General features: G+C 38.9%; 1 protein-coding gene across 5 annotated transcripts in view; it reads right to left on the bottom strand.

Annotated features, from left to right (window-relative positions):
- The window catches only part of LOC123310948 (anoctamin-10), a 56,706-nt gene that overhangs the window by 28,012 nt on the left and 5,704 nt on the right, over nucleotides 1–22,990 (bottom strand). For all 5 annotated transcript variants that reach the window (XM_044894668.1, XM_044894667.1, XM_044894672.1 and 2 more), the window contains 4 exons: nucleotides 20,154–20,251; nucleotides 11,110–11,285; nucleotides 338–496; nucleotides 75–282 (listed from right to left, as the gene is read on the bottom strand). In XM_044894668.1, coding sequence (XP_044750603.1) covers nucleotides 75–282; nucleotides 338–496; nucleotides 11,110–11,285; nucleotides 20,154–20,251 — 641 coding nt within the window. The remainder of the gene's footprint in view (nucleotides 1–74; nucleotides 283–337; nucleotides 497–11,109; nucleotides 11,286–20,153; nucleotides 20,252–22,990) is intronic.

The following is a 22,990-nucleotide window of genomic DNA, read 5'->3' on the forward strand; positions in this document are numbered from 1 at the left end:
ATCTGGACCCGAATGATCAGTCTTTACTCTTGTAAATGTGCATGAAATAGAAATAAGCGGATTTTTAAACTTACCCCATTCAGTGAGGAACGTGGCCAACTTTCTGTAATAGGTGTTCATCACCTGGACGAGAATAGAATAGACAATACTGGGTACAGGAACGAGACAGGTGTAAGGTTCCTCGAAAGTCTTCGACCAACTTTCGATCCAGAAAGAGCTCAACATCACGAAGAAGGCTGCTATCATGCATAAGACAACAATTGGTAGTGACACGCAATACATCTGGAACAAAATGCAAATGATAAAAGAAGGATGGTACATTTTGAATATATTTTACCTTGACATATGTCTTGTATCTGGGATATTGTGGAGTGCATTTCCCAGTGATAGGATCTTTCTCCATGACCCCTTGAAAATTAGCACGAGGTTCGTCTAGACTTGTCATTCCTATGGTCCCCCATTTGAACGCCAACTCGTTGCTTTTTCTCCTCCAGAACTGGAAGAGAAGGAAGGTTATAGATTCACGAGAATTGATCAACATCCGGAGTTGACAAAGGATGTATTTCAAGTAATAAAAGTCAGAACTATTGATGGGAGGATCTTCCTTAATCTGAATGGAGATGCATCATTTAACGAAGAGCTGGTATTTACTTCTGTAAAACTTCAGTCTTTTTGTACTTTGTTACTGAAATGGTCTATGATTATTTCCTTTCAAAATTCTTCATAGACACAATAAATTTGCGTTTCATCTACACTATAGACTGAACGAAAATTTTGATGAATGAACGAGTTTTGAAGCATAGGGTTTCCACCAGAAAAAGACATAGAGTCATTCGGGGCAACTGTGCGCACTTTTGCCTTTCAAGCCATACCCTGTTTCAAATGATTAAGCTAGGAAAATTAAAACATATTCATAAGATAGAGAATTTTCTAATCTATAAAAAAACATCAAAAAGCAATCAAACAAAAACGTTTTTGTTCGCAAAAAAAAAATTAATAGTGAAAGTCGGAGTGCGTTCACATGCCCGTATTGTGGGTAAGTGTGCGCACCCTCACGGGGTAAGTGAAAGCAGTGCTTAGTGAACCAAGCAATCAAAACAAATTAAAAAATAATGTCATCAAAATGTTACAATATTAGAGAAATGCTGTTTATTGTCAATACTGAAGCGCCTTTTACAAGCAGTGCATTATTGTTCGTACCACAATTCCTGGTGAACACAACACTTGATACATTCCCCTGTTGGTGGCTCTTCATATTTTTCTGAATAAATAGGACAATATTGATCGAGTCTTAACCAAGAAAATCGACAATGTCATAATTTATTCCTCACTGAACTAATGACCATATGATGAATCTATATGCGCACACTTACCCGCGCACACTTTCCCCAGTAAGCCAAAATTTGAATTGACGTTCTTATAGAGTTGAGCAGCTAAATAAACCTAAAATTTTTTATTATATATTTAGATTTATATGCGCATGATCCAATAAAATAATGTTCAACACAGTCGGACTCGGAACTTGAACCTGGCAGAATTTGCAGTGATGCTAAAAATTAACAATAAAACTAGTGAATTTGATTGATTGCAAATAAAAAGTTAACGAAACGTCGCACGGCGAACTCCTATGAAAAACTAATTTGGCGATTCTGCGCCCTTGCTCCACCCAAATGAACCCCTCTTTCATACATTGCATAATCGAGATATACGCACTGCGCACACTTACCCTCTGCTCTTAGTTACCCCGAATGACTCTATACCTGTTATGCGAAACTATAGGAGATACCAAAAAAATTGTCAAGCAAAAGTTGTTTTGAATAACTCAGCAGTCTTCAATAATACAATATGACTAATTCATTTGAATACAAAGTACAAATACCATGTTACCATTTTTTAAATGGAACACCCTATATTCCATTCGACTTTTGAATAGAGCTCAAAGAGAGGAAATCAAATATATACACTTTTATGGATCTCAGATTGCGCCCGTTTCGGATTTATTGAAAATTTTCAGCAAAAACGGTCTCTTTAGAAATAGGTACTGTAAGTAGATTACCTTCCTGACTATCGGATTGCAGTTTCCCAAAAAAATTTCAAGAATATCTAACTTTAAATCCTTGATGTAATAATAAGTCGGAATCCTAACTTTTCGTTTCAGAGTATATCCTTCCCTTAATGCAGGGCGGTAAGAGATTGCAGAACAAAAACAACTTTTTTATTCGTTCTTTCAAATACATCTACCAAAATTTCCAGTATGCTCCCTTGCAAAGGTTCATTATTAGAAAAAATGAAAAAGTATAATAGTTTTGTTGAGCTGCATGGTAGAGAAATCCCTAATCTGAATAAGCCCGAAATTCCTAGTTTAATCGTACTGTCCATCGACACGTGAATAACGTAATATGAGCCCAAACTCAAGCCTTGCCGAAGTGCGAATACGTAAACGTTACGAGCACAACGTGTAAGCCCGCAATCCCGATTTAAACCACTCAATAGCGAATCCTATAATCTCAGAGGTTGACACATGGGCGGTCCTACGGGGGGGTAAAGGGGGTAATTACCCCCCCCAGAGCCCATAACGAATACGATTTTTTGAATTTTTCATATAAAAAAACTAAGAAAAAACAATATTATAATGAAATGAAAAGGAGAGATTCCTTTACAGTGCATCCCATCTTGGCTGAGACAGCCAGGTTTCTCGATTGCTATTTAAAGCCCGTTTGCAACAGCCGAGAATTCTCTAGAAAATTTACTCGAGAATTCATGCGCCGTGAATTATGTACCGTTACATACGCACTTTCGGAAGAATTCTCTGTTCAGTTGCATACAAAATAATCTCTGCCGTTTTCTAACCAAAATTTGGTAGAGAATTCTCGGCCGTTACAAACGGGCTTTAGATAGAACTTTTTTGTGAAACTCAAGTTATCCTAATCAGATTTTGCATAACTGTTTCCGTTTATGAGATACAGGGCGATGTTGGAAATTGATACTTTTCGTATCCCTCCTTTATCTCCGAAGTTTTGAGAAATAATGCTGAGCTGAAAACTACGTCTGATACAAAATTTTGCGTAGAATACAGTGTCGTCTTCAATTTTTTTTTCGGGGTATGGTTTTGAAGATACGACACAAACTTATATTTTTTTCAATGGAACACCCTGCATGTACTTTATTACTTCGTTGAATTCAGAAATGCTGAAAAACACTAAAACATCACATAATGATGATTTTAGAGAAGAAGAATCAATTAGATGACTCTTCTATCAAAGATAATACACTCATCACTAACACGAAAAACAAAACGAAGGTACTGTTATGGTTTGCGTTTCCCCAATATAATATTGTTTAGTTTAGTTTTTGCAATGAGTACTAGGAATTAGAAGAAATTTTATTTAATTTATAAGAAATTTATTTATTATAGATGCTATGCTAGGAAATTTTGGATGGCATGGAAACATAAAAAAAAAATATTAGGGAGTTGTCAGTCAAGAATAGTTTTCAGAAAAGTCACTCCTTGAATAGACTAATTGAAATAATTTGCTTTTTATAAGTTACGATTCTGTTGATGGATTTTAACAAAATAATATATAAATAAAATTTGAATTCAGCGGTTCGTAACAGCTTCCAGGTTCGTAACAGTACCTACCTAATAGCAGCACATAAATAATACAAAAATTCATAATACAAATTAGATAGAGAAGAAATACCAACAAAATATTTATTGGTATTGATACAAATTTTCAACATTGCATAATATCTTACTAATTATAATTAAACTGTTCAAATTGCTGTCCGTTTTGCCTAATACATAATTGACAAACCTTTTCAATACGTTGTATAAAGACTTTATACTTTATAGTGCATTTAATATTATAAAAGGGCTGTTTTTAATTTTTCTCACGAAGTTCTTCGGGACTGTTGTGTCTAAACACAATAAAAATTCATAGCGATGACAGCTAGATCAGATTTATTTTTTCCTCTTCAATGCCTACTTGATTAAACAATGCTTCCAAATGTATAGTAGCCATAATAACAACGAGGATGTTTGTATCATACATGAAATACTACTCTTAATAATCATATATGCCATCCCATATATGCCAGCTTGACAACTTTTAATAGCATGCCAGGTAATATCAAGAATTCATTAAAGTGTACATTTAATAATTTCAGAAACTTAGTTATAAGTCAACTATAATAACAACATAATTGTTGAATGATAGTTGTATTTCAATAAATAAAATAAATAAATAAAAATAAAAGTAATAATCCTCTTATTGGAATCATTATTATGTGATGTTTTAGCGTTTTTTAGCATTTCTGAACATCCTACCTATATAATGTTATACATAATTTTGAAGGGAAAAAAATAACGAATTCAACGAAGTAATGAAATACAGGATGTTCCATTGAAAAAAATAGAGGTTTGTGTCGTATCTTTAAAACCATACCCCGAAAACAAAAATTGAGTAGGCCACTGGATTTTACGCAGAATTTCACAAAAAAGTAGGACAGAAACGTGAAAACCGCAAGGCTCTATCTTAAATAACAAGCGAGAAACCCTGGCTGTCTCACCCAAAATGGGATGCACTGTACAATTTAAAGAAAAAAAAATATGGTACTGCAAATGCAAACTAAAGATACCTACAGGGTGTTATTTGAAGTCTTAATTGGAAATTTCAATTGTTCTTTCAATTACTACCCCCCCCAGAAAATCAGTCTAGGACCGCCCTTGGGTTGACACGGAATTTCAGTTAGTAGAACAAAGCGATGATGGGTTATCCATTTGCTTCTCATACTACTTAAATGGCTCGGTCGGGACACTCTTAACGAATTTATGGAAACTTCATCTCGATATCCGAGTTTCAGACTGCAGAACAATAGAGAAAGGATACAGCTTCGATTCACACGGAGTTGGGCAACTATACTCCGTTCACTTTTATTTTAGCACTCGGTTGGCCATGGAAATTTGACACATTTCACTCTGTATAGTACGAAAATGTGCGGTTATGACACTTATGAGGCTTGTCAAAACATTCTTGGGTTTTAAATCAACGCTATGTTGCCCGTTCTACGTAAAACTTTCTGTTATTACGTATTCCATCAGAATGTCGAATCTCTTCGGAAAATATGTGACGAACATAATTGAAGTTTATACAAACTGATTGAAGGCATACCAAATCCAGTTATTTGCAAAGAAAAAACAAGAGATCACAATATGCTCTAGCATGAGGAGAGTTAATGTTCGTTATCTTCTTCGGCTAAAGTTTGGACACGTTACATCAGTTGTAGATTTCAAAAATATCAACCCGAAGATGAAATGCACAAGATGCAGTAGTAGCGAAAGGGTATCTAACGAAGGAATTAACAGATAATTACAAGAATGTTGAATTCTTCAACAAAAATCATCTTGCATCAATATAAGTAAAGGGAGTTAGAGGAAGTTTCAAGTCAAGATGAACTTCACCTTTGAACAAAAATTTTACATGAATAAACAATTAACAGGACAACTGGCTCGTATTTGTGGCTGTTCATCTTAATACATTGATATAATAATAATAATTAGGTATTTATTGGTACCTTAAGACATTTACAATGTATAGGACAAGTCAAATGAAAAATAGAAAAATCAGTTTTCGGAAACTTATTCTACAATGACATTTATCGAAAATCCTGTAGTAAACTTTTCGCATTAATTCACTCAAACATAAAATTCTCAAATGACACCACTTTTTTGGGTCTCCCAATAGAAGGAAATTCTTTGTCATCCTCTTCATTCACAATCTTTCTGATTGTGGAAATAATCAGCTGAAATATGAGTCGTTTAGATTCCGATGAAAAATTATATAAACATTGAATATGTTCGCCGACGTATTGTGGATTGTGGATTTTAGAAAATCAGGGTATGTATAACCATTTGATGAGCGGATCTGAATTCTAAATAGCACTTCCTGAAACCCTGTCTCGTTTTTCAATCACTTTCGGCATTTTCGTAATAAAAATTGATATTAGTTGTGGCAACGGCGTTATGACATTAACGACATTTCATGAGTGCCAACCTTACTCCGTTCTAGTAACAAAAACTTGAGAAAATTATTTCATGGCCAACCGACTGCTAAAGTAAATGTGAATGGAGTATAGAATTATCAGGAAAATAACAAATCATGTGAGGAAACGAAGAAAATTTCATTTCATGAAAAATCATAATATGCGACACATTTTTCTACCTAACCATTTAGAGATGAGGAATTGAGATTTGGAACAACATTGAGAATCTGATTTGGCACCACTGCAACCTCCAGGCGCCATCAGTCAAACTAAAAGACATAAAACTGCGTCCTTTGCTGATTTGAAATGGTGGGTAGAATTATAATGATAACATTCATTCATTTCATTTCAATTATTGTCAATACAATAAAGATAGCGGCAGTTCTCAAATAATTCATCAATGTTATAGGGTTCGTAATCTTCGAAATTGAATGAGAACAATTCTTCCCTTTTTTTACAAGCATCTGTTGGGAAAACATTGACCTTTCGACGATTTTCCTGATGCGTCCCCAAATGAATCGAACGAACGTCAAAACGACATGCTCCTATTCTTCCGCAACAAAGAAAATGCACACAAGAAGTTAATTCGATTCACCTACGAATCGAATCAAAAATGCAGTTTGCCGTCTGGGCTTCGAACCGTGAATAGAATGAAATCAGGGGATGGTGAATATAGGTCACGGTGACAACTAGCAATGGTCGTCTGGTGTAGCGATTTCATTGCTGTTTCATCAAATTTCCGCGGCTGAGGCCGACCGAAATATCGGATTTATACGTCGGACAATAGCCGCTGGCTAAATAATCATTTTGATTGAATGTAAATAACCGAGTCCGACAATTTATATGCCGCCCACGGTTTTTCAGAACATCGTTTCAATATATCGAATGTCGATCACGGGAAACGGCCTAGAGGGGTTTTTAAATGTTGCACAATAACATATCTATAACTCCTTCTTCCCTTCAAAAGTTCTTTGTCATGTCACAGTGGATGATTGGAGAATCTGTTCAAATTATGTCCTAATATATGGTGTTTTCTTCATTGGAGAGCTCAACTCAAGAGAATTTCGTTGATTGTCAGTAATTTTCGTGGGAATATTCAGTGGTACGCCTTTCTTTACATTAGGAGTGGATAAAACGCAGGAAAATATACATAAATATGTATAGGTGAATGATAGAAAGAATTTTTTGATTATATCGACATTTTCCATCTTTTAGAGAACCTCACTAATTGACCACGAAGAAAACATCATCATAAACAACAATGCATCTTTCGATGCTCGAAGAAAGAAGAAGAAAATTTATATAAATATATTGCACATCGTTTCCAAGAACGAACCTAGGCAGAGGAATCTTCAATAGTTTTTTTGTGTTCCTCCTCTTAATCAGCTTTCAAAACACCCCTAAACAAAACCCTGAATGCAGACATACATCAAAAATCTTACATTGAATTTGTGTTCCATAGTAAGGTCATTGTATATTATTATATAAGTAGTTGATAAAAAAATCAATTGTCCATTAAAATATCCTGAAAATCACACAATAAGAAGACGACTTTCAAGGTTTGAACGTCAATGAAATTTGAAAAATTCATGGGTACAATAAATGAAAAAGGTAATTTCTATATATCTTCACAGCTTCTGTAATTTATAGTGATCCATGTTGTATTATTTCCTTTGAAGAAAGTGAGTGTCTTATACTCTCAAAATCTCTTGATGAAGGAAATATCTTGGTATATATTATTGATGAGACAAAATCAAAGATACTCAAAGTTTTTCCTCATAAAAAAACCTTTCACTACTACCAGAAATTTAGATGGAAACGAATTCCGAATATACTCAGACCGATCGCGAGTAAGTAATTCACTTTCATCCAGTAGATCTCGATGCTTTTTCCCTGCTCCCGAACAGAATGCCGATAGAAAGATCTCTGCTAAACTTCGCGCGAAGATCCCTGCTTTCCGAAATGTCGAAGAAGCAAATTGCATAGCAACTCTGCCTTCCTTTGGAAAGGGTAATCCGAAAATTTGCATGATGTTTGGACAGGGCTCGAACCGTGCCTGGATCGACGTCGTCGTGGATCGCGCCAAATCTTAAGTGCGGGACATTAAGGTTGGAGCACACTGAATACACTCCTCGACGCATAGAGGGTGGACTGTAATGAGCTACCATTGCACCGCGCATTTTGTAGATGGAGAGTGATCCTTGGGTACCAAAGGAGTAACTGAATCCTGAACAATATATTTATTATAGGATTCACCATAGCCAAAAGAGCTGTAGACGTAATGAATGACTGCGGTATCAAGTGGAAAATCAAGTTCACTGGGCAGACGAGCCAATCGATATAATTTCAGAAAGAAAATTGAGAACCACAATAAATATAGAAGAAAACGTAAACTCGTAAAGTTCCGATCCTTGAAGAACTGACCTGAAAAAGCTATATCAAGAAAGGCATCAACAAAACTATAAATTCGATAAGTGGATTCCACACACTATTGATGGAAGGGTTCTCATGTAGAAAGAGGTTAAATGAAACATAATCAGGGGGGCCTTGACGATGACAAATTGGCTAGCTCAATTCAGATCGTAACACTTGTCGATATTCATATCGTCGGGTGGTATGCATCTGAATTTATCCGCATTATTTTATTCATTGCCTCCCCGTTTAGGCGTGATAATTCTTCATTATTGTACCGCCGGCATCGTACTCTGCCGCGAACCGAGCGCGTCTCAGACTTCTCAGTTTATCATACGTCCGACGTTCGCAAAGGCGAATCGGCGTACTGAACTAGGGAAAATATGGGACATATGCTACTGTCTTCGTCTTGGTTTCTATCTGGGGGGGATTGAATCGGATACCGTTTCATGTTGGATGGCGCTGTGGGTAAATAATACCCACTAGAACATAACAACATTGAATAAAGTTCCATCAATTCCAAACGTTCTCCACCGTGGAAAAATGCTAAGTTGCTCTGATAAGGCCAAATGAGGCCGAAACCATGGTCAGCATCTGCTTTTCTTCGGTGGAGCGTACTCCATTTGGGGGCCTTGACGATGACAAATTGGCTAGCTCAATTCAGATCGTAACACTTGTCGATATTCATATCGTCGGGTGGTATGCATCTGAATTTATCCGCATTATAATCAGAGCCTTTGCATGACCTCAGAATCGATTGGGGACTTGCGGCAGAGACCTATATGAAAAAAAATTATATAATAGAATGAAAGCCTCTGCGATGCACATATTCTCCTAAACAGACTGTCCATTTGACTTCCTTAAGGGACAGTTTCACCAAAGGGTGATAAACTCCGCTCAACTTAAACTCAGATTAAAATTCAAACAAACTTTATTTCTAGCATTGATAACTGCTTTGCTTATAAAGTTAATTGAGAAGGGTAAAGATACCACAAAACACAGGGACACTCTGTGAAGCTATAACCAGTTACCTCTAATCTTAGTTTATATCCTTGGTGAAATTGCCCATAAGTCAAGGAGTTCTCTCCCAATTAGATCCCACCAAAAAACCATTTTGTTCATGTTTTTTAGAAGAAAAATTGTTGAACCCCGAGGTCTTCCTTCAAATCGATGAATATGGGACTCTATGAAGCTCAAGGGCAACGGTGGAGATCAAGAGAAGGGTGAGTGACAGTACTGTGTACCCCTATTCGAATCAAAAAATGAGAAACTGATAGTGTGCCATCAAGTGAAAATTCCTATCATCTATAAAACTTCTTATCTACGCACAAAAAACTACAACTGGGTAGATCTGAAAAGTCCATCATACGAATTACAAGTTTGATCTCAGAAATCTTGATTTCACATTGTCAAATATCATAAAAACTCCTCAAAAATGTAGATTATGTTCGACTTTTCGTCTTTGATCAAAGCTAACAACGGCTGACTCCAACACTGACAACACGCTGCCTGAAAACCACTGTAATGTGAGCCGAGCTTTATGCAACCGGGCCCCTTGGAAAATATGAAATTTTAACGGGTCGCGTCCCGAATTGACGTTTTCCCGGAATTACCACAACGGCCGCCCGTTATGGATCTGAATAATTCATGCCACTTGCCTGCTCAATTCGTTAATGAGGTCCTAGATACGTAGGGTAAGTGGCGTTCGTTCTTCGGAAATTATTTGGATCAGATCGATACATCAATTAATAGAATTAGATGGACGTTGTTCATACGTATACTTTGACACAAATCCCACCTGGATAAAAAAGTCTCGGAATTGATGGACTCTTATTAGATACCAGTAGAAGCTTTCCAGTTATAACAGCAACCCAGCGCCACCTGTCAGATGAAAATAGGGTGATTCTGGGCGAGCGGAAACTTTTTCAGAACCTGTGTTAAAGAAATTAGAGTCTTTAACGAAAAATGTAAGAGACTTCAGCAAGTAAACTTGTTTATCTATTTTGTGTATCGATTTTGCCAGAAGTAGATACTGCAAAACGGTAAAAAATTCTCAATAGTATAACAGCCACCGTCAAACTGCGCTGAGAACGATTCAAACATTCCCTTTACCTGAACGCATTGGGGAAATGTTAATTAAAACAGAGGAACTTGATGCAAGTCGATCCCCCTGGCTGTCTATCAACTTACTCGAGTTTATTGGACTTCAGAGACTTTGAAACAGATGAGAAGCGGTACAGTTGCGCCTGATTAAGCTGCCGTTATAAAGTCCAGCTTTCGATAGATCGATAGGTACAATAGAAACATTCATTGGACCTCTGAACCCGCTGAGTATTTATTTTCCATTGGAATGAATGAGATCGAATTTGGTCGGAGTTAAATACTTGGTCTGAATACCGGACGGGGTATTGTTGCTAAACTCGACGCAGCTACAATGAGCAGTCAATAGTCAATGCATCTATCCAGAAAACGCCTTGAAAATTAAGATAGTTCATTCAGAATATCATTTAACATTCTTTTTCATTACAATTATCAGAGATGGCGGGTTTCAATCTAACAGAAAGTCTCCAAATGCGAACAAAAGTACTACTGCTGTTGAGGTCTAAGTTGGCTTTGAAAACTTTTCGCCGCATTGAATATCATGTCGTTTCTTACCTCCAGCATCAGCGTAACCCACACCACATTGAACGTACAGAGGATCAGCACGCCATCGGTCGGTATGACCATCTGCAAGAGCCCCATGGCCATTGGGACGACTAGGGATGAGGTGTAATATCCAAGGAAGGTGAAGTAGAGTGCGATGGCCTCTCCGAAGTACAGTCGGATTTCCTCTGGAAAGAAACTGCATGGTAAATTACGCGAGAAATAAGACGGGCCAGAGAACGGCGGCAGTCCTTGGGGACGGAGATAACTCAGTCGGTCATGTAAAGACGCCGGCTGCTTTGTTAAGTCCGGAATTACGAGGGAATAATGCCCTCTTCGCACGTGAATAAGGAACGAGAGGTGCTCGAGTCAGCTGAATGAGCTCGGAAAGTGTCCGAGAAACGTATGGGTTTAGGGGGAATTGGTTGTTTCGAATGTGATATCCCGGAGGAAAGGTATTCTGTGCGTTCTTTTACAAACCAGCATACGTTTCTTTTATATTTTGCACTGATTTTATGGTGTGATCGTGATAGGATGATTCATGGATCGAGGACGACGAGGAAACATCAATTCGTCTGCCGTCAACTTCAGATGCCATACTGTTTGCAGGTGATCAGCAGAAGTTGACGGCAGATGAATTCTTTTCAAAACGTGGCTACCAACAAGACTAATAATATCATCATAAGTGTTCACAGAAATGGAGACATTAAAAAATTCTGTGTGGTTTTCGAATTTTGAGCAGAAATTACCTCGATTGGTTTGAAATGAAGGAGTAGTGAACTTTTTTTTTGGTGTAGCAGGGGGAAAATCTGCAAGTCAGACGAACCACCTTCTCCTGAGTGGGAACAAGTGCGGGGTTTCTCACTCTCCTGAGCTCGAGACCCACTAAAAACCCTTAACTGCTTCTTGAATTTTGGTTCCGGGCATTTGCCTATAAACCGTTCATATCTTAGTCGATTTTCTTCTCGCACACTATCGTGCCGGGATTTATGTGTTTATCTTCTATTGGATTAACACTTTATTGAATTTTTCAATAAGTTTCTGTTGTTATTTTAATCTCTTTTTAATTAATCTCTTGGTCTCCTTCGGTAAATTCGCATTCTCCTTTTGTCTTCCTCTGGGTCGTAGTCCACTAGTCTCCTGAGTTCTTGATTCGGATGGTTTTTTGCTGTTTCGAATAATTTCTCTGCTTTTCTAATCATGAATTCCGTTATGGTTTCCCATTTTAGGTCCCTATAAATCTGCCTATTCCTGACAAACCAAGGTGCATTTATTGCACATCATAGCAGCTTGTTTTCAGTGGCCTGAATTCTTTTGATATGCCTCTTTGCCGAGAAACCCCAGGCAACTGATCCATAGGTCAGCTGAGGCCTAGCAACGGCTTTGATTATCTTCAATTTTGTCTCTTTCGACATGTGGCTTCTTCTTCCTATCAGGGGATAGAGTCTATTCATCGCTGCTTTCGTTTTGTCGATTGCTTGTTTGATATGGCTTTTCCAAGTAAGTCCTTCATCAAGCGTTATTCCTAAATATTTGGCTTAATTTTTCCAATCGATTTCTTCGCCGTCAACTTCTAGATTCGTTGTGGGTCGCAGTCTTCTCTTCTGAAGTAATATTGCTTGGCTCTTTTGTCAATTGAGCTTGATTTTCCACTTTATGAACCAGTCATTTGATACGTCAATCGTTTCTTGTAGAACTCGTTCTATTACTTCTGGGTTGCGGTGTTGAGTTGCTATGCCTGTGTCGTCAGCATATAACGTTAGCATGGTTCTTCGATTCTTCGGAGTATCGCGAATGTATATGTTGTACAGAAGTGGCCCAAGTACTGACGCTTGGGGTACTCCAGCCTCTATATCTCTTGTTGTGGAGCATTCTTCTTCAACTTTCACGTAGAATCTTCTATTTTTGAGATAATTCCTGATTAACTTGCATATTTTGATCGAATATCTAGCACACCTCATCTTGTATAATAATCCTTCATGCCATACTCTGTCGAATGCTCTGGCGACGTCTAGTAAAACAAGACCTGTAGCTTGTTTATTTTGGAATACCTCTGTTATGTATTCTGTGAGTCTTAATAATTGTTGCTCTGTTGAATGCTCTCTTCTGAATCCGAACTGTAAACTCAAAATCAAAATGAATTGAGTAATGTGAAGTGGGAGTAAACGAGAATAAAACCCCGCCTCTCCAAAGATAAGGCCGAACGTATCGTTTCCAAGTTGACGGCAGGCTAATTCCGCTCAGACCGTCCATCGAGGGATATCGCGGCCGTGCAATGGCATTACGGAATACCTGATCAGACCAAAAGAACGACCGACATCGCTTAACATCGAGAACTACAAAGCTCGCGATATCGCGACTCTTTGTTCGCCGACGTATGAATATTCAATTCGCATTTTCATGACCCCTTTCGACGGCAAAAACGTTGTACGTTAGCGCGGAAAGAGCCGCTAAGCTGGCGTCCGCCAAATTTCAATGGCGGTAGGCGCTTTCGAATTTACTCTTCTTGGTGGGATGCCGCCCCATAGGTCAGAAAACCCTCATGAATATTAAAGGACATAATAACGGCGCGTTCGCAAAATTATATCCGCACGATTATCGAACTCGCGCTTTCTAACTGTGCCGGATTAATCCTGGCGGGATTGAAATTTGGGAAAACGCACCGGGCAAGAATGGATGTTTATTAGGGGAGGACAGTTTTATTCGGTTTTTGGTACCTCGGGGGATTAACAGCTCGCGTAAATCTTCCGCCTGTCGTTGACCGTAAACTCGTTGATCAATTAGCTCGTTAGGAGTGGGAAAATAAGCACAAAGGGGACAGGGGCATGAAGGAATGAGAGAGTTGGGAAATCCATTTTTTCTGATTTCGTTTCGGCGCTTAGAGAAAAGTGGATTCGGAGGATAATATTGTGTGCTTTCAAAGTAGCCTCGTCTGTTTTTTTCAGCTCGGGAAATAATTGTCAGTGAACACCAGAAAGAAGATGAATGAACAGGGTTCATGATAAATGATGGGACAAGTTCATCAGGGCACCTTCTTTTATTTCCTGATCCTCTCATAATTCACTAGGGTGATTTCTTCAATACTCTCCCAATTAACACAGATACGTGAAAAATGTAGCACTTTTCAGCAACGCTAATGTTTATCAACGTCAAAAAACGGCAGTTAAATTTGTTTCAAAGTTTTCAAACTAAGCAAATATTTGACATATTGACAAATGATGATTATTCGTGTATTTGAGTCTCTTGTACTATACCAATTCTGAACGTTACAACAAATTAATCCCTGTTTCTGATCTTGATAATTTTCATTTTCTCCTCTCACACTCTCAAGGGACATCAAATTCCACTGCTACTTCGAATATTTGCTGTCCTCCAAGAAGATACTGAATATCTATACTACAGTGACAAACAGGCGAATGCACCGGTTTACGGAAATTCTACATTTCGTCATTACAACTTGTGGATAATCAGAAAAAGCGACACCTTCCGGTCTTTTTTGTACTTGTTACTATTCAGAACTTTCTAAGGACTCAAAAAAACCTTTCCACCGAAAAAGACGCTAGTTTATTCTCATTTTCATCGCTGTACAGAATAACCTCCTCGTCCTCCTCAAACGTCCATATAACGAAGTTGTATATCAACCTCAACAGCATGATGCACGACGTGGTCGACCATATTATGGGCCATTTATATACATCGATGTACCGGAGAGGATTTGTAGGCTTGTCTCATAGATCACCTGTGTGTCCTTTTTGTCGTGAAGCCCTGAACGTGTCTAGTCTGTCGATTAAGCTGGTGAAGCCGACTTTACGGCCTCGTACGATGTAATTGCGGCCAGAAGGCGGTGATAGGACGGTAGAACAGGAGCAATTAGATGAACCGAGAACCGATACTGCATATGATTATCTCGAAGATTCACGACCATTATACGTCAGAGATGGAATAGCTCCGAACATTTTTAGGAGATTTACGTCCAGTTGCAAGAAAGTCCATTAAGATTTGAGGCCCCATCAAATTTCAAAGGCAAAAATGGGGTATTAACATGTTGATGGAGTATTAAATTTTAACGTTTTCTACCGCAACTGGACGTTAGTAAAATAATTTGAGCTATTGGAAAGATATTGATATAGGTTCATTCTTTCATTTATCATAACAATATATGGAGCTTCTTAGTTCGCTTGCCTCTAGGTCTTTCAAAGCTTGCGAAAGTTACGTGTTTTGCTGGTGTGAAAGCCTGGGAGGCACCGAAATCTGGATCCCCGTCCGAGTTCTTAACCTAATGTGAATAAATTCCTATGCTGTCGAGAACTGAGCGAAAATCAGCATCCTACCGCTGAGCCTTGTTCCCCGTTTAGTAGACTGTTTGCTAATTCTACCCATTAAAGTACTGTACTTTCAATTGACTGATACTAGTTTATATCCCTGTAAATCGGTCGATTTTAGGTTAATGTATTAGTGCAAATGTAATCCTTTTTTGGAGACACTGAATAAATTTCTGAACTTGGATTTTGACTTTGAATAGTTATCCCTAGATAAAAAGGGATTTTGTCTTCGACTGGAAGACTCCAGGTTAGGTTAGCAATTCCACCTTATTTATAAGATTCTTTGTTATTATTTTGGTAGGTAGAAGTCGAAGTCACAACTAGACCGAAAACATTCAAAATGCCCTTGGATCCATAGAGATTTCGTATATAGTGAAACATTTACGGTCTTAGGAGATAACAATGGAAATCGGAGATTGTTTCAACGATGAAAACACCGAACGTATTCCTTCTTTCACGAGGGTTTCAACCCCAAACAAACCCACGTGTACAGGAGCACGACCCGAGGCCAAACGAGCCCAAACATCACCATGTCAATACGGGCTATGGCTACGACGAAAACTAAGACTTACTCATTCCGGAAATCGCTCCAGTTTCCCCCCGGTGACTCCGGGGGTAAACCATAATAATCAGTAGAAACTGTCGGACTCGCCGTCTAACGACGTTGTACGTTTATTCAACAACCGCTTACGGGGTCAATTAACGGGTCCCCCTTTGCGTCTCCGCCTCCAGGAATGGGGCCCCGCGGTCTCGATGACAGACAGAAAACGTGTCGGGTTTGCTAATAATGAACTTGCGCCCCCTTTCCGGCCTAATGAGGGGTAACTTACGGGGTGGGTTAGAGCGAAGCGAGAGGCTGAGTATTAGGAGATTAGACGATCGGAAATTCGGAAAGCTGGGGAACGTTTCAAGGTGCAGGTGGAGTAGAAATTGACGGTATCAAATTGTGCGGAAGTCCTGAAGATTACAGTGTTGGAGAGGAGTGTAATTATTGTAATATTGATAGTGAAGATTGAATTATTTTTCTCATTGTCAATGGCAGATGAAATGACTGAGAAGACAAATGCGTCAATCGGATTTCTGAACCTCAAAAAAAATTGTAGGCTATATTTCGCTATATCGGGTTTTTCACTAACGTTCTGGCTTATATGCGCTTGTAATACCTCGCCTTGTGAATTTGAGCGCAGCTTACCGACCTTGCACCCCCCATTAAAGCTGTACTGTCCATTTTACGTAGTCTACAACTCGGAGTACGATTTATTTGCTGGCGTGCAAACCCGTTGGGAGCAGAAACCACAGTGGTGAGAAAGTGTGCCTTTTCCCCTATCCTTATCAGTTCTATCATTGCTGTGAGTACGATATTCTGGCTGGCATCGAAACCTGTTGGAAGCAGAAACCAGAGTGGTGAACAATTGTGCCTCTTTTCCCTTATGGTTTTTGGTTTCTATCCGCTGGAAGTACCATTTCAGGCTGGCGTGCAAACCCGTTGGGAGCAGAGATAATAATAGAGTAGAGAACAATTCCCCAACGCCGTGCTTTGTTTTCCCGACCTGCAATCAGGTAATATTGAAGCGGAGCCCCGACTTCATTGCCTGTTAAGAGACAGAACGGATTTCTGAACCTCGAATAATATTATACGATATGTGTGGCTATCTCGGATTTTTGCACCAACGTTCCGGCAGATGTCTCAAGGTCGGAGCCCCAGCTCTTGCGGAGCTTTTAGTCGCTTGTTATAAGGCCTTTCACATTTCGAAAAAAAAAAGTGGATTAAAGAGAAGTTTCCCGACCTTTGGCTCTATTTTACCCCCCATCAGAGCTGTACTCTCCATTACGTGGTCTACAGCTCGGAGTACGATTTTCTCGCTGGCGTGCAAACCCGGTGGGAGCAGAAACCAGGGTGGTGAGCAAGTGTGCCTTTTCCCCTAGCCTTATCAGTTCTATCATTGCTGTGAGTACGATTTTCTGGCATCCAAACCTGTTGAAGCAGAAGTGGTGAACAATTGTGTCTCTTTTCCCTTATGCTTTTTGGTTTATCTTTGCTAGAAGTACGATTTCTGGCTGGCGTGCAAACCCGTTGAGAGCAGAAAACGGAGTAGAGAATTCTATTCCAACGCCTTGCTTTGCTTTCTCGACCTGCAATCAGGTAGTTTTAAGTCTGTTAAGTGTAAGTCTTGGTTCTTGCTGGCCAACACACCCGTAACACCCGTGGCGCGTTTGAGATCGGATCCTTCTTTTTCTTTTCCGTGAAGGTTTACCTCCATCCATCTGAAGATGCTATTGTGATAGCGACACACGCGACGTGGTTTAAAAACTCATTTTGTCAAAATCGTATAATCTGTTTTAAGTGCATAAGCTGATAACGTGTATTGGTGCATCTGTGCATCTTCCTTTGTCGGGTAGTACCAAGTGCTTCCAACAATCCTCAGGTGACGTATCAAACTTTTTTTCATATAAAAAGAGATGGGGGACGAACTTGACATGAAATTTAATGCATCAGGGTTGCGTTCTCCCAAGTGTCGAATCCTTGAGGAGTTTAGAGCCTCTTTTTCGCTTATCGCTTAATCCTTTCTAGCAACATGTCTCATAGCACTTCAGAACTTTGCCATCTATCCATACCGGCGGATTATTATTCGCAACATAACAGTTATCGCCCCTTGAAACTTATCTATCGCCAGATTAAGACATAGAATAACGCGGTCGCTCGCGCAACCCGCTTTTTTCAAGGATGAAAGGATTCGAATAATGGCGCGCCATAATGCGATATTGCGGTTATTTAAAAGTGACAAAAGCCCTATGATCTCCGTTCTTTCCCCGCGATCTTTCGCCCGTCCCCAGCGTCGTGATTAGCGACCCCGTTTTCCGCGACTCAAATTACGTAAACTTGCGGCTTTTCCTTCCTCGACGCGGCGGGTTCAAAGGGCGTAAATGGATTAATTCTTGACGTTGTCGCGCGTTATATTTCATAATTTCGAATCGGGAGGGCTCGAACCGGTGACATTTCGTTGCGACCTGGTTAGGCCGGGTATTATGTCTTCGCGAATCTTTATGAAGCTGTTTTCTTGAGGATTATTTTCGGTATATAACCTAGAAAAGTTGTTGAGTCAGTTGTGCCGGGGTGACAGATATTAATTTTGCCGAGTTTCGTATGTTAAACTTTACCAATTTCGATCGAGTGAGTCAGAATGGAAAGGAAATGGTCATACATGATGGCAGGTAAAAATGCAACTAGGAACAGTGCCAACATGTGGTATAAAGGGTGGGCAAAATCCGTTGCCTACTGAAAAGATTTCGAGAACTACAGCAGCTAGAAGAAAACGGATGACACATTTCCCTGAATCAGGGAAAATATGGGACATATGCTATTGTCTTCGTCTTGGTTTCTATCTGGAGGGGATTGAATCGGACACCGTTTCATGTTGGGTGGCGCTCAGGGTAAATAATACCCAGTAGAACATGCCAACATTGAATTAAGTTCCATCAATTCCAAACGTTCTCCACCGTAGAAAAATGCTATGTTTCTCTGATGAGGCCAAATGAGGCCGAAAGCATGGTCAGCATCTGCTTTTCTTCGGTGGAGAGTACTCCATTTGGGGCCTTGACGATGGCAAATTGGCTAGTTCAATTCAGATCGTAACACTTGTCGATATTCATATCGTCGGGTGGTATGCATCTGAATTCATCCTTATTATTTCCCAGATCTTTTTCAGAGAAACAAAGAATGACGAAAACCGTTTTTTTTTAAATTTCAAGATGACAAAGTTGAAAGTTTTATCGATAGAATAGTCTCAAACACGTTAGTTGCAGCCAATTCACCGAGAAGCACTTGATAATATCATTCATCCAGTATTGAACCAGTTCAATACTCAAGAGTATCAAACCAGTTCAATTATCAAGGCCTTAGCGGATAGAAAAATCGAATCTCCGACCATAAAAGATACACATTCAGTCACCGAACGATCATCTACCACAGGCGGTATGTCTTCCTTTAACTGCCCTTCTCCCAAATTAATCATTCATTATTATCATCATTGCCCGAGTTATTGCCTCTATATAACAGTCGCTTCGGCCCCAATCCAAAATTTTGTTACGGACCTACGCGCGCAATAAAACGATATGAGCCTTGCGGAGGACTTGGCAGGGTTTCTGTAGGTCCGAGAGATCTCGACGAAATCTCGCTACTGTGAGGGCCTTGGGCTTCCGGCGAACGCAACAAGATAATAGTTTTGATGGCTGGATTAGTCCTACTCGAGTGTGGTCAAGTTCTGGCAATTCCGGGGAAATTCGAAGTGCCTTGGAATGTCTAGATGATTAGCTTTGATGTTTTGAGGATGATATATCTTTTCGAATTTGAAAATATAAATGAAAAAGATTAGCTGAATTCTTTGTGTATTGTACAGGGTGTCACGGAATTAATGAATGCAACAAATTTCGGGCACGGACTCTCGAGAAACCCGTATTTTTCATTTTTGCCAGGGGACCCACCTCTTTGGGTGTTATAGCCCACTGAATTTCGAACCTAAAAATAGTCTTCTCTTTTTCATTTCAAAATCAGGTAATACGAAAATAACTGAATTTGGTACATCTTGGCGGTGGACCACTTGAAGCACTTTACATTTTACAAAAAACTCGTAGTTTAAATGGTTAATCAAAAAATTGTCTAGAAACGGGAATTGTTTGAACCCCATGGAAGTCTGTAAATGAACTCATGATTTTCTATATTTGCTGTCTTCTTACCAAACGGTTGCTTCCTAGACAAGAACCACTTCTGTCCCAGTTTCTTCAAGTGTTCGTTGTCGTGTAGAGGATAAACATTGGTTATGATTCCTTGCATTCTGAAATAAAAATGTTTTTTGTAATGGCGTACTGTGAAAAATAAAGACTTAAACAGATTTTATTACTCTAGGTACAATGGCTTATCCAGGAGTAGAAAATATGGAGAAAAAGTCTCTGTGGTGGAAAGTGCAGGAGGTGAGAGATATTTGGAAATGATGAAGGAAGGGACGTAATAGCTTTTTGGGAACTAGAATCAATTAAATATTCAGTAGCGGAAAAATCTGCAATCATTTCGTAAAATATACGAGGATGTATTGAAATATTCGTAGCCTACTATAGAATCAAACAAAATTTCAATGTCAAAATATTTTATTACTCAACTTATTCTCCTCTTGATTGTATACATTTATTAAGGTCAGTTCATATTATCCGTCCGTCTCAGTTCAGTTCAGCTCAGTCAAAATATCTTTCAATGTGTTTTATATGGACTAATTCATACTATCCGTCTCCGACCCTTCAGCACCTATCGGCACGCTTACGACCGTCCGACGGTATTCTTCCAGAGAATATTTTGCGGATGGGCTGAAGGGCGTGGTTGGACTGAATGAGACTGAACGTATAATATGAATAAGCAACCGCTCAGTTCAGCTCAGTCAATCGAGGGTTTTCCTTTGTTGTGATAGCTTCTTTGAACTTTTTCTTTGTATTAATTGCGAAATTTTTCACAGTATACAGGATGATTCATAACTATTGGGACATAGGCTAAGGGCAGATTGTTTGGACCAAAATATGGCGATAGGACCAAATATACCTCAATGAAATATTGCTGTGCAAAAAAGATAGAGGGCGTTAAAGTTGATTTTTTTTCGTTTTTTACTAATAATTTAACTGTATATTTTTTCATCCGTTTTTAAGAAAAACACAATTGAACAGTTCAGAGCATCGGAAGGAAATTTGAAGTAACGACTTATTTATTTAATTTATTTATTTCGACGATAAAGCATAATTAAAAACAATGTAACATAAAAAGAATAAACTTTAATTAAATGTTCTGCGTGTCCTCCCCCTACTTCTATGCCTTTTCTAATTCTTTCAATAAAGGACTTTCGAACTTTGAAGAAAATATTATTCTCTCCCCTTATAAAAATTCAACTTTAACGCCCTCTATCTTTTTCCACAGCAATATTTTATTGAGGTATATTTGGTCCTATCGCCATATTTTGGTCCAAACAATCTGCCCTTAGCCCATGTCCCAATATGAATCACCCTGTATAATCGAAATGATATCCTGTTCATTCTAAAATAGCCATGATGTGTGGACCAATTTTTTTTTATAATGTCCAATATTCACCTTCAACTTTCCTCCTTTCAAATATTGGTTAGACACCCAATCTTTTTACCGACTTTTTGTTCCTCTTCATCTTCGTCTAACAATAATGCAAAAGCACATCATTCATTCAGGCGTAATTGCAGCAATTTTATTTTTAGCAGAAGTTGAAGGGTTTACGTCCTATGAGATAGGGCACGTAAGAGAAACAACGAAAATAATAATACTGATAATTCAACAATGTTTTTAGGGTCCTTCTTGTACTGTTTTGATCAAAATGAAAGGCTTCATGTGTCAAGTGCTGGTCGATTCGAATGCAACCGAAGATTCACGACACACGAAGCGGAAGGTGACTGAGACGATCGTGACTGATAATATGAACGCAACCTCCGTCAACGGCTAATGATCCTTCCGCCGGCCTGAACTGAGCGGAACGTATAATATGAATCGACCTTTACAGCGAACCTGCAACGTATTTAGACCTTTCAAAAAAAATGAAAGTTGAAAGAAAATTTACGACCTTTTGAACTTTTTGTCAGTTGAGGAAAGAGATGATAGTCGGATGGAGCCAAATCTGGTAAATAAGGGGGGTGTTCTAGTAATTCAAACCCTAAATCACGAATTTTTTGGTTGGCAACATGAGATTTGTGTGCAGGGGCGTTGTCCTGCAAAAACAAAACACCTTTGGATAGCTTTCCGCATCTTTTCTCCAAAATTTTTTCACGTAGAGTGATCATTAATATCGAATAGTAATCTCCGGTTATTGTTCTACCCTTATCCAAAAAATCAATCATGATTAGGTACTCCATGGCAATCCCAAAAAACTGAAGCAAGAATTTTTCCAGTCGATTTTTGGACACGAAACTTCTTAGGTCTTGGAAAACCAGAGTGTCGCCATTCCATCGATTGTTGCTTTGTTTCTGGATCGTAAAAATGTACCCAAGTCTCATCCATAGAAACAATTCCGTTTAAGAAGTGAACATCGTTTTCAAATCGAGCACAGATCGAACGCGATGCTTCTACCCTTGCACGCTTTTGGTCAACATTCAAAGATTTGGGGATCCATTTTGCAGCAATTCTTCTCCAGCAGATTTTTGGAAACAAAACTTCTTAGGTCTTGGAGAACCAGAGTGTCGCCATTCCATCGATTATTGCTTTGTTTCTGGATCGTAGAAATGTAGGTACCCAATTCTCATCCATACAAACAATTCGGTTGAACAAGTCTACATCGTTTTCAAATCCACCACAGATCGAACGCGATGCTTCTACCTTTGCATGCTTTTGGTCAACATTCAAACATTTGGAGATCCATTTTGCAGTATTTTTCTCATGTCCAAATTGACGTGAACTATATGATGAACGCGTTCGTATGAAATATTCAGTGCTTCAGATATCCGTTTTAGCCCAATTCGACGGTCTGATAAAATCATGTCATGAACTGCATCGATATTTTCGGGGACTGACACAGAAA

Source organism: Coccinella septempunctata, chromosome 4 (assembly GCF_907165205.1).
Source record: "Coccinella septempunctata chromosome 4, icCocSept1.1, whole genome shotgun sequence".
NCBI lineage: Eukaryota > Metazoa > Arthropoda > Insecta > Coleoptera > Coccinellidae > Coccinella > Coccinella septempunctata.